This window comes from Mobula birostris, chromosome 11 (genome assembly GCF_030028105.1).
Source record: "Mobula birostris isolate sMobBir1 chromosome 11, sMobBir1.hap1, whole genome shotgun sequence".
NCBI classification, from domain to species: domain Eukaryota; kingdom Metazoa; phylum Chordata; class Chondrichthyes; order Myliobatiformes; family Myliobatidae; genus Mobula; species Mobula birostris.
Window position 1 is genome coordinate 26,084,473 of NC_092380.1, and position 13,363 is coordinate 26,097,835.

The 13,363-nt window shown below is 42.4% G+C and overlaps 1 protein-coding gene across 2 annotated transcripts in view; it reads right to left on the reverse strand.

Annotated features, from left to right (window-relative positions):
- Positions 1-518: 518 nt before the first annotated feature.
- Positions 519-13,363, reverse strand: part of LOC140204948 (protein phosphatase 1 regulatory subunit 12C-like) — an 83,076-nt gene continuing 70,231 nt past the window's right edge. For both annotated transcript variants that reach the window (XM_072271942.1, XM_072271941.1), the window contains 4 exons: positions 11,556-11,660; positions 8,704-8,754; positions 7,694-7,744; positions 519-5,640 (listed from right to left, as the gene is read on the reverse strand). In XM_072271942.1, coding sequence (XP_072128043.1) covers positions 5,554-5,640; positions 7,694-7,744; positions 8,704-8,754; positions 11,556-11,660 — 294 coding nt within the window. In that variant the 3' untranslated portion in view covers positions 519-5,553. The remainder of the gene's footprint in view (positions 5,641-7,693; positions 7,745-8,703; positions 8,755-11,555; positions 11,661-13,363) is intronic.

Consider the following 13,363-nt stretch of genomic DNA (forward strand, 5'->3'; position numbering starts at 1 on the left):
TGAATGAGCAGCGGATTATGTGACCACTGATGCCAGGCAGACAGCCTCTGAAGAGTATTGATAATGACTGGGATCACCCGTCTTGTAAAGACACTGACCAGAAGGCGGCAATGTCAACCAATTTCTGTAGAAAAATTTGCCAGAAGCAATCATGGTCATGGAGACCATAATCGCCCACGTCATATAATGATGATGAATAAACCTCAGCTTTAAATATACCTGATGACTTGGCCTCCAGGTTGAGGAACCGAGGGCCGTGAGAACTACCAGAGTTGAGGGCAGTATCAATGAGCCACGACCACACTGAATGTAGAGGGTCCGAGTGCCGCCTCCTCCTATCTCCTTGCGGTATTGACTAGACAATGATGAGTAATATGGCATCAGGCTAAGCAAAAGCAAAAATAAGATAATCTTCCAGCCGTGTTCCTTAAGAACCTGCAGTCAAAAAAATATATAACTATCGTACATATATTGCTTACTCATGGAAAAAGGGATCCAAGTAAAATCATATATACAAATTTAAAATGCAATTTATGGTTTAATAAACGTTAATGCTGCCTTTTAATTACACATAAGTTACACAAGGCATCAACAGCATTTTCTGTGCTTAAAACAATGCAGCTTTGCTGCTGTAACAAATACTTTGTAGAATTCTGTATATTGCACATTTGCAAAAATGCATATTCTGTTTTTTTTAAATTCCATATACATATATTCATATAACCATTCATGGCACAGTATTTAAACACCATACAGCATCCCATGGATGTTATGAGAGTCTTACAAAAAAAAAAATCTATTTCAAATTCTGGCAGGAGAGGGGACATTTAGAATAATTTGTTTTGTAACTGATAAACCTAGCCATTGACAATAATTAAGACTTTTAGTGGCATACATGCCAACTCACAATACACTTCACATTTTAGATTGAAATATATATAAAAAAATTGACACAAGTTCTTCACTATTAACCAAGTTGCAGCATAATGCCAAGGCACTACTTCAGATTCAATGAAGCCACAATCCTTTCAGTGACACTTGATGCCAACCCTCCCCAATCCCATCAACACAGGTCTTTGTCACTGGCTCAAGTGGCAATGGAACTTCGCTGAGACGACGTCCGCTAGATCACCTCAAAATGTTCTCCACACAAAGAGCATCACTGAATCCCTTTGAGATGTGCAGCGGGAAAACTCAAGCCAATGACCTGGAATGATTAGTTTGAGACTGGGCCGACTATTAGGGGATTTTGTGATTGTTCTTGGGAATACCCAAACACAATGGCACTGGGTGTGCCAATCCCAGTCACATTCACAAGTACTGTGGGTGGTTCTCCTAACCTTCAATCCCAAAGGGGACTTTATTTTGTCACATTACATACTCAAGATACTGGGATGGCTAATATAAATTCCCCTGGGACCAAGTTTTTCAGTTCCACGGAAGTTTATTGCCATAGTTCAAGAGAAGTGGTTTAACAGTATTTCTACCACTTGTGTCACTAGGATCGTTTTTTGAAAATAAATGATATTACAACAAAAAGTCCAGGTTTTTCACATAGTTTAGTACAGTATTTTTTTGAACAGTTATTTTAAACCTGGTGGAGCTATATTCTGAGGGGGAGGAAGCTCTGGCAACAGAAGAAGCTTCATCGGTCACATAGGTATCTACAGTATGTATAGTTTCTGGCAATTAATTTGTAGGTGGAACCTCGAATGATCTGAAGCCTTTTGAAATTTCACATGGTGTAAATGAATATACAGCAGTCTGAAAGAATTGTAGCTGGTCAGTATCTGCAGTTCATTTGAGCAGTTATGCTTTAACAACACATACAAACATTTATCCTAACATCATTTCAACAGCTTTTGAAAACTTTGTTATGGTTCTTGCTGTATCTCAGGACCATTCCCTGGTGGTACTAGCTAATGTATAGTACTCAGAGAAAAGCTTTGCTGGCAAATACTCACAGTAACCCACCCAGACCTTCAGTGTGAAGAGATCTGGAGAAGGTAGCTGGAAACATGCATCCTTTCAAAGTATTAAGAAAGAGAAACTAAACACATTTAGCTAATGGAACGTGGGGGGGGGGGGGGGGGAGTGAGAAATACCCAAAAGTGCTCAAACAATTAAAAACCTTGAAACTTCATTCTGTGAAATATCAGACCAAGAGAGCCCCCACAAGGGTTTCTTTCCACACTGCAACACTCTAACTGCTGTGATTATGAGACCCTCCAATGTGTCATTAGAGAAAAGACCACAAAGCATTTGTACCCAAAGACCCTTCAAGCAAAACAAGCAACAGGAAGGCGAACTAAAGTCATCATCCCTGGTTGTCCCAGTACTAAGAGGATATTTCTTTAGAAACTAAAAGATGCTGATATGCAGGAGAGGCAGTGTCTCATAAGGGGCCTGAAGTATCTGAAGAGTAAACATATGAAAACTGTGCACTTGGTTGGGTCCTGAAAGTAAATGCTGCCGGTGTGTGGGGATGGGCATTCTCCAGTGAGAAGATCCAGTTGGTAAAGTTCACAAGCAATTCCAACAGGTGAAAGGAGCAGCCCACAGGTTAGGCTGTGGCTGCACTGTTAGGAAAATGGAAGAATTTTAAAAAGAGACCATTATGATGAAGGAAAAGACAAGATGCAAGAGGTGGTGCTGGGTGAGTGCAGCATTTGATAAATGGGTGTACATGACAGCTTCTCCACTAGATGGCCCAGTGAGTCCACTTATGTTTAGGGTACAATTATTCTCCACCCACAGAATGAATAGTTACATCCTACAGGAAAGAAGTTCAGGAACAGACCTACAACACGTTGGCCAACTTGGCCTGTCTCACAGTGCAACAACACTGGAAAAGATGATGTGATGACGAGCTGGGTGCAGTTCCATAGCAGGACGTTTACACTCTGCAGCTCCGGGCCCTGTACAATCCACCTCCTGCAATTGACACCCCAACCTTTCATCTTACTGAACAAAGAAAATTTACAGGAAAAGGAAACCGTGCTCAAGGACAAAGGCACCTGCTCACTCTGAAGCGAGTCACTAACCGTAATATAAACTTCACATTAAAACCACCAACTTTACAATGATTTTTGAGTGCACATAATAATCACCTTATTAGAAAAGACCCACCCACATACCCCCTCCCTCACTACCTGCAGCCCACATTTACATTTGCTGCCAGTCAATTATCTAACAACTAGAAGCTCCACTTCTTACGATGCAGTGATTGTTATCACAAGCATAGCAGGCACTGTTTACTTTCAGGTTGGGAAGCAATGATTCAAGTTAACAAAATTATAGCATTGAACTGTGTCCATAAATTGAAAAATATAACTTGCACAATTCTGTTCCAGCCTTTGGAACTGCTTTGTGGTATCTACTGATGAAAATAACCCAGTGCCTGATCTGAACTGGGTTAGCTGATTGCACTAGGCAGTGTAGAGAGCTCTCAGACCTCTCTCACGGGGTGGGAGAGAATGGATATGAAACTCATTACAGTCTGACTGGTCAGTAGAATGGGCCAGGTAGCCACTTAGTGCCCGACAAGCATGCACGATAGCCAAACACCCGGGCAGACTGTCTAAGTAAGTGACCCACATAGGAGAGAGTAGCTTCAGAGGTGTGAAAAGCTTAAACAAACTACCGTAGCAAACAGTTTTCCTTCCAGAAATTCGACAGTAAAAACCATTCGACAAATAGCCGAGGAATAAATTAAAAACTTGTTAACTGTAATAACAAACTGAAAGATAAGACATGCTGGTTGGGAATATTAAGACGCAGGACCCAAAGAGAGCACAATGGAAAACAAAATCTCGAGCGGGAAGACATCTTAGTGTCCATTATACCTAATTTCAGAGAAACTGACCCTAGTTTTTGTTGCTCTGAATTCACAATTTGGGTAGAAATTAAATACAAAATCAGAAGACAATTCCGTATTTGCAGACTTAAATCTTTTAAAGAATAATGCTCAAAGGCAGCATTCACTTTCATGATGGGTCTCAGAATCAAGACCAATAATATAAATTCTCTCCTCCACACAGGCACTCCCATTATTTTCTGATTTTACATCAGAGTCCAGCATCTATAGTATTTTTTTTGTTTTGGAAATGTATCGCTAACAGGACAAGTTTGTGTTCATGATTGCCTCCCAGTATCTTCCCCCAGCATCACAGGCACATATGGGATGTAACTTAGCTTCCAAGTGCTTGGTCACAACCTGTTCCAGAAAGTCATTAGTTGTCACAACTTCCCCCGTAAGGTATAACCAGCAGATTATCATCCTGATTGACAAACCAAGATGTTCTCCTTTGCAGCAAGGTTTGTAAACCTCACATTTTGGCCATCAGTATGCAGAGCTAATGTTGTGTACAAAGAAATGCTCAGCATCCTGCCTGCTGCCTTTGTCTGCCTGGAAAAACACACTTCCATGGTTATGTAACCCCCACTACTATCACATAATGTTTCTGGGCAAGTTAGGGACATTGAAAACCATCAATACTGAGGTCTGGTTTCCAAAGTATTCGGGTGAAAAGAAAAATGCCTTGGGTTTAGAGCAGTACTGCAGTACAACTCGCTCTGCCACAGATGCCATTAGGAAACAAAACCTTCAAGCTGCAGATAAATGGTGCACGGTGTCCACAGGGTCTACAGACGGCTAATTGCTGCAAGGCTGTAACTTCACACAGAAGACAGAGACACAGCACTACAGTAATACAAAAGTAAGGAACTGCCTGACCTCTTCAAAGAGATTTGAACAAAATCAATTCATATTTTCTCAGCTAATGTCACTGGAAAGACTACTGTATATCTGAAACAAGGAGGCTTGAAATTTAGTTCAATTCTGACCCATTCAAGCTCAGATTGGAAAAATTATCCCCAGTTCAAATTGAAATTATTAACATTCACATTAATTTCTCAGTTTTAATACTGCAATGATATCTTTAAAAAAAATCTGCATACAGGCACTCAAAATCTTTTACATTCTGTACAGTGATTGTTATTAGAACTGCAACTTAGGAATGTTTATGGAAGGAAGAGTAACATTTTTAAGATTGCGAGAAATATTTGTGGAGTGCAAGGAGAAAGGGCCAGTGGTGATCTCCAAATGGTCACAGTGAAAGGACAAGAGATAGTAACGCATATGTCCAACTGACCAGCACACACAGACACATGGGTATAGGAAGTACTACTTCCATTTACAAAATCATAAATATATCTTCCAGGCAAACGCAGATCCAATGAAGAAATGTCACACTAATTAGGTGTGAAAGTTAAGTAACAGGATTTAGGACAGAGGGGTCGGCACGTTGATTTGATTTAATGTACACTGGTCAGTGTTGTCTAACTGAACCATCTGGGCGATTCGCCTATCTAGCTTTTCTCTCTCCTGCCTCTGCCATCATTCCCCCCAATAACAGTAATTTTGATTTGCCAAGGAATGATTATTGGCATTGAAAATATTCCCCTTTGACCCAGACCTCAGGTCAGCTCCACAGTAACAGTGCTGGCATCTGCTCTCCCACAGGCTGGTCCATTGGGACAGTGACGCTTTCACTACTTTGATAGTCTGCTGATGACGCGGATCAGCGCTGCGTTTTCATCCTTAAGTCTCTGATTGTCGGCTCTTAAATCTGTTAAAATCTATGAGTAGAGGGGAGGAAGGAAAAGGAGTTAAGTATCATACAAATTGGCACTCAGTACTTCTTCAAACGTAATGGATGGAGATAAAACGCAGAACATTACAGCACAGCACAGGCCCTTCGGCCCACGATGTAGTGCCGACCTTTTAATCCACTCAAAGATCAATCCAGCCCTTCCCTTCCCCATAGCCCTCCATTTTGACATATTTTACTGTATGTTTCGATGTACATGTGATAAGTAAATATGAATCTTGAATCTTGCTATATACATAAATGGCCACTATGGTTCCTACTGTACAACCATGGTTACATTTCCAGAAGACTGGAATGCAAGGAGCTCAGAGATGGCCTAGAAGGAGCAAACAAACCACTTACAGAAATGTTTGAAACAATAGTGCACGCAGAAAGAACTGCAAAAACACATGAAGGAGATGATTTGCAAATAGGCAGAAAATCTATTTTTAGTCACCGCTTCTTTCACTGGCTGCATGAAATGTGACTGGGTGTTTGTGGTGTAAGGTTAGAGTGGCTTGGACCAGCAGATCTGACGATGGCTTCAGAGTCAGAGACGCATAGCAGGGAAACAGGCCCTTCGGACCATCTCACCCATGCAAACTGTGTTGCCCCGTGAGCTAATCCCATCTACCCACACTTGGCCATCTCCCTCCAAACCTCTCTTATACACGTACTTAGCTAGATGACTTTTAAATGTTGTGAACGTGCCACCTCAGCTACTATACCGGGCAACACCTCCAAAATGCTGCAGGAACTCAACAGGCCAGGCAGCATCTGTGGAAAAGAGTACAGTCAACGTTTCAGGCTGAGACCCTTCAGCAGGACTGGAGAAAAAAATCAAGGTGGGGGGAGGGGAGGAAGAAACACAAGGTGATAGGTGAAACTGGGAAGGGAAGGGGTGAAGTAAAGAGCTGGGAAGTTGATTAGTGAAAGAGATACAGGGCTGGAGAATGGGAAATCTAATAGGAGAGGACAGAAACCGTGGAAGAAAGAAAAAGGGGGAGGAGCACCAGAGGGAGGCGATGAGCAGGCAAGGAGATAAGGTGTACTTTTTTCCACAGATGCTGCCTGGCCTGCTGAGTGCCTCCAGCATGTTGTGTGTGTTCATTGGATTTCTAGCATCTGCAGATTTTCTCTTCTTCACTATACCTAGCAGCTAAATACACACCACCCTTTGTATGAAAAATCTGCCCCCAAAGTCCTTTTAATTCTCTTGTCACTGACCTTAAACCTCTGCCCTCCTGTTTTTAGCAACCCCCTCGCAGGGAAAAAGGCTATGTGCTCTAACCCTGCCTATGCCCCTCATGATCCTATATACCTCCTCGATCTCCTACGTTCCAGGGAGTAAATTCCTAGTCTCCTTATAACACAGCACCCCTCTCCCCATCCCGGTGTGGAGCAGCATGGCAGTGGAGTGGTTAGTGGAAAGCAATTACAGCACCAGCTATCAGGTTTAAATTTCGCCACTGTCTGCAAGGAGTTTGTACGTTTTCCCTGTGGGTTTCCTCTGGGTGCTCCAGTTTCCTCCCACATTCCAAAGACTATAGTGGGGGAGTCTGGGACCAGAGGGCACAGCCTCAGAATAGAAGGATGTATCCAAAGGTAGCAGTGTTTTTAGGTTGAAAGGTCACATGGGTGCAACTGGGCACGTGGGCTCACTGGGCCGGAAGTGTCTGTTACAATGCTATATCTCTAAATAATAAATCTTTCCTACAATTTTTCTATTTTAGTCACATTTTCCCTCTAAAAGTGGTGACCAAAACTGGACACAGTGCCCCTAGTGCAACCTTACCAATTAGCTGCTGCCTCAATTGAAGAGGCAAAAGGGTGACAACTTACCAACTGACTTCAAATTTACTTTCTAAAATACTGTATCACATGAATGCAGAAGTCACTGGCAAGGTTGGAATTTATTCTTCACTCCGCAATACCTTCAGCACTGAGGGACTTTGTTAACAGAGTATTACTGAGAACTTTCTGTAACGTACACCCACAACAACCATGATGGTGATGATGTTGTCTTCAAATTTCTCAATTACCTGTAGCCTCTCTTCCAGTTCAGCTGTCTTTCTTTCAAATGCCCTTCGTTCCTGGTTTATAAAGAGACAGGTACTCATCAATATTATCCTCACTGGCAAACCATATATAAAAACAAAAATGACAGTTGTAATGTAAATTATCATCCGAATCCCGACTCTTTATAGAATAAGATCACACAGAGGTTGGGCATTTGAAGTACTAGGCAGGTATTCGCTCTTCTGAAGAGCATCATTGCATTTCTTTCTGCCATATTTCATTCAACACCCCAAATCTTCCAAAAATGCAACCAAATACAAGGAACTATACAGCATCAACCAGGCCCCTCAGCCTATCTTGCCCATACTAACCAAGGATGAATCCAACCAAATCTCATTTACTAGCATTCAGCCAATGATCTGAAGGAGAACATCGATGGAAGTTTTATCAATGAAGGGGAAATAGTAATCACTGTTCACATGCCCACCATACACAACGATCACCCATCTAAAGTAACAACTAAAATGCACTGATAAGCATGAGATTCTGGAAATCCAGAGCAATATGGAGAGGAATGAAGGTTTCAGGCCGAGACCCTTCATCAGGACTGGAAACAAAAGAAGAATAAATAGTTGGGTGGGGGTGGGGGGGGGGAGGGTAAGGAGTACAAGCGGGCAGGTGAAAGGTGAGACCAAGTGAGGGGGAAAGTGGGTGGACAGCGAAGGAGGATCAAGTGAGAAGTTGGGAGGTGATGTGGAAGAGCTAAAAGGTTGTAGAAGAAGGAATCTGATAGGAGAGGACAGAGGACAATCAGAGAAAGGGAAGGAGGAGGGGAATCAGAGGGAGGAGATGGGCATTGAGTCTATATGCTCACTTTGGAGATATTTTATTTGAAGGAACGAACACTTTCTGGAATTGCATTATAGGCAGCTTGATGTCAGTGTCCACGCTTTCAAGGACAGTTTAGTTCTAATTTTGTTGAAAAGACAAACTGCCACCCCAAAACCAGGAAAAGTTGAGATTGTGAACTTACGAATCTCTCCAGCTCTAATTGTGCAGGCTGATCTCCACGATGCTCCTGTCTCTGAAAGTGGGTAAAACGTAAGCACCAGTTAAAAATAACAAAGTGTTATATACATCTCATCGCATCTCAAAATGTACAGCGAGTCATTTAATACACCCATTATTACAATGGCAGCACAATCACTGACTGTTTGGCATGAAGTTCCATAAGTAGCAGTAATAGACCACGTCACAGAGGGGTTTGCTGTGGGATGTTAAGATATCAGTGTTGAGGTAACACTGTTTATCAAAAGGTGCAACAGCACAGTGGACTGGCGTCTCACTGCGGACTGTGGACTAGCGTCTCACTGTAGGCATTGTGGACAGTGGACTAGTGTCTCACTGCGGACTACAGTCTCACTGCAGACTGGCATCTCACTGAGGATTAGAGTCTCCCACAGGTACTGAGGACTGTGAACCCAAGCAATGTCTCACGAAGGACAGCAAGTCCTTCAATGCTGTACTCCCAAAACTGCACTCAACAACAACTCTCATCCTGTCTCGCAACCTTTTAAGAAGCCAAGTGCTGAGAACATAGAATAGTTCAGGCTTTTCAGCACACAATGTGCTGACCTCTTATCCTACTCAAAGATCAATCCAAACCTTTTCCGTGTAACTCTCTGTTTTTCCTTCATCCATGTGTTTATTTAAGTGCCTGTTAAATACCCCTAACGTATCTGCCTCTACTACCGCCACTGGCAGTACGTTCCATGCACCCACCTCTGTGTAACAAAACCTACTTCTGGCACCCTCCCTTTACTTTCTTCCAATCACATTAAAATTATTCCCCCTCTTATTAGCTATGTCTGCCCAAGTACAAAGTCTCTGGCCGTTTACTTGATCTGTGCCTCTCATCATCTTGTACACCTCTATCAAGTCTAGTGAGATTACGGAATACAGAGATGGTAAACAAAAGTCAACATTACAGTGACAGTAAACGCCTGCTGCAGTATCTGCTCAAGGCAATTCAAGATCCCAGCCACCGACTAGGAATGCAGTGAAGCATGAGGAGGTCAGGCTGATTACTGGGCTAGTTATCGTTACTGCAAAAGGCATGGTAGTAAATTGTAAGAGGATATAAACAGGCTGGCAGAACGGGCAAACACACTGCGAAAGATAATGTCGAGAAATGCGAGGTGGCACACTTTGCTAAAAGGAATGTGGAGAGGAAATGAAAGATATTGTTCCAAAGGGACTGCAGGAGCAGGAGGCTCTGGGAACAAGGGTGCACAAGTTGTTGGAAGTGATAAAATGATAAAGATGGTTAAAGTAAATTGGATATTATTTCACATGTACTGAGATACTGTGGAAGAACTTAGGAACATGCTATCCATACAGATCACGTCATTATACAAGTACAAGGTAGTACAAGGGAAAACAACAACATAACGCAGAGCAGAGTGTTACAGTTATGGAGAAAGTGCAGTGCAGACAGACAATAAGGAGCAAAGTTGCTAAGTAGATTGCAAGGACAACGGTCAATCTCACCGTACTAGGGGACTGTTCAATAGTCTTATAACAGTGGGACTGAAGCTGTTTGTGAGCCTGGTGGTGCATGCTTTCGGGCTGCTGTATCTACTACCAATGGGAAGGGGGAGAACGGAGGATGTCCGGGGTGGGTGGAGTCGTTGATTACGCTGGCCACTTTGTCTAGGCAGCGAGAAGTAGTGGGTCCATGGAGGGCAGGTTGGTTTCTGTGATGTGCTGAGTTGTCTCCACAACTTTGTTAATAAGACACATATTAATTGGACACATGCATTTTGAGCTTTACCAATGGTTCAAAGTTCAGAGAATGTATACAGTATATGGCCTGAAATTCTTACTCTTTGCAGAAACAGAAGAACACCTCAAGGAACCAAAATACTGACGGAGTTTAAAAGGGAAGTCAGGCAAAACCTCAGGAAATACACCGGCCTAGTGTCAGCTGGAGCATTGAATTCAATTCTGGTTGCCCATAACAAGGAGAATGTGAAGGCATTAAAGTCTAGAAAGGATTTAAGTCAACAGTTCCAGGGATGACAGATGACAGTTGCAAGGACTGATCAGAGGAGCTCTGTTTTCTTTACAGTGGCTGAGGGGGAGAACCAATAGAAATACACAAAATGACATGGCGTTTGGATAGAGCACATCATGGGAAGCTCTTCATGTCAGTGGAGAAGTTGAGAACTAGAGGTCACAGGGAGTTTTCACCCAGAGAGTGGTGGATGTATGGAATGCTCTGCCCCAGAAGGCTGTGGAGGCCAAGTCTCTGGATGCTTTCAAGAAAGAGATGGATAGAGCTCTTAAAGATAGCGGAATCAAAGGTTATGGGGATAAGGCAGGAACTGGATACTGACTGTGGATGATCAGCCATGATCACAGTGAATGGCGGTGCTGGCTCGAAGGGCTGAATGGCCTACACCTGCATCTATTGTCTATTGTGTAAAGGGGAAGCAAATTAATAAGCCACGTGTGGTTGGAACCCAGAAAGTGACGCCTGCAGATGTGCTGTGCAGTCTTTAACAGGAAACCGTTGCAAGCCTGAAAGGAAGGGGCCAGGGATGGAATGAGAGAGTTGCTCTCGTAAAAAGTTTGCAAAGGCTTGAATGGCCCCCTCTTGTGCAAAAACCTGAGGCAGATCGAAAGTGAACACTCATCACCTATGAAGTGTTTTATTCTGTTGGCCATTAAAGTTGTTATAATGTGTTAAGGTTTATGATCAAAGAACAGAAAACAGGCAGTTAATAACGTGTGCACCAGATTCAGGGACAATGACAGTAACAGCTGCAAGGCTTGCAAACAAATCAACGTACAACCCAGTTAAGAGCAGACTCAGTTTCTTACCTTCATTACCCTCTCCAACTCATGATTAGCCTGTGAGAGGTAATGCTGTGCATCTCGTAACTGCTCCTTGAGTTTCACATTCTCTGCCAAGACCATCTCATACATCTGAATGGAACAAAAGACCTTGTGGGCATGCAAAGAACTCACACAGCACATTATCTCCACATTACTTCAAAGGAATATCTCAAACCTCCTCACAAAATACACCAACTTTCAATGTGCTAATGCAAAAGTAAATGCAATAGCCACTGTAACTCAGAAACTCCTAAACATCGACCACTTTTTTCTGAAACCGACCATTTTGAAATGAAGAAGCACTCCTTTAAATCTCCTGCACTGGGCTTTGTGTCTGTGAGCTCTACGATGTTTTGCTCCGCTGTGTGATGAACTGAGGCCGAGGCTGTAGGCCTGCTCTGGGCTTCGTGTCTATAGACTCACTTTCCTTCTGAATACTGTTGCTTGCTTTTATTGTTTGCAGGACTTGTGTATTCATTTCCCTCTCTGTGCATTGCGTGCTATTGTTTTTTTTAAAGTGGGCTCTTTTGGGTTTCTTGTTTTGTAGCTGCCTCTAAGGATACATACTTTGATAACAAATGTACTTTGAATCTTGAAACACAGTCAAACGACCTAACTTCCATTAATTTTTCTCCCTTCCTATTCTCCTTTTCCATTCCCTATTTTGGTTCCCCTCTCACCTGCTCATCACCTCTCTCAGGTTCCCCTCCTCCTTTCCTTTCTTCTATGGTCCACTGTCATCTCCTATCAGATTTGTCCTTTACCTTTTCCACCTGTCACTCCCAGTTTCTCACTTCATTCCCCGTCACCTGGTCTCACCCATCAGCTTGTACTCCTTCCCCACCCTCTGGCTTCTGTCCCCTTCCTTTCCAGCCCAGATGAAGGGTCTCGGCCCAAAAAGTCAATTGCTTATTCCTCTCCATAGCTGCTGCCTGATCTGCTGAGTTTCTCCAGCACGTCATGAGATCATTAACATCCACCTAATGATGTGCTAAAAAAGAGATCAATCTCTCTCATAACTGCAATGGTGGACCAACTAAGGATGTACACTTGCATCTTGAATAGTGGGCTTGAATCTTTGATCTTCTGACCCACTGGGCAGAGACTTTCAACAGAGTTAAACCAACACTTTTACCATAATCACTTTTACATAACTATATGTTATAATTATGTGGTTTTGTCAGTTTTAGTCTTGGTTTGTCCTGTGTTTTCTTGTGATATTATTCTGGAGGAATGTTGTATCATTTTTTTAATGCATGCATTTCTAAATGACAATAAACGAGGACTAAGTGTCCTCATAATCTAATTATTCTTGGGTTGATTGCATTGTTTTTAAAGTAAGTGGTTAGCTTAGTTTGAATCCCATTGGACACAGTAACCATAATTTGAACTGGGTTTCAGCAGTCTGCAGTCAAGCCACTTGGTCCCATGATTAGAGCTTGTATAGATGTCCATCTGTGCCCAAATGAGAAACTCTGCTTCCCCGATGTCAACACGATTTATTTTACAGTGATCTTGCTCTTCTTCGTATCACCATTTGTTGAACCTTCTTGGCCGTGCATTTCTTGTGACCAACACTGAGGCAGTTCTAAAGTAAACACCAGTCTCCAGTGTTTATGATCAAATTCTGTGAACTTCATTCTATGTGAACGTTGTACAGGACTGCAACCAGCATCAATGTCTTACATTGCTTCAACAATTTTCTCTTAATTGTATTTAAAAATTGAAATTCTTTATGTATAATTTTTCATAACGTCTATTGTAACCTCTTATTTTCCTGTAAATGTCTGCAA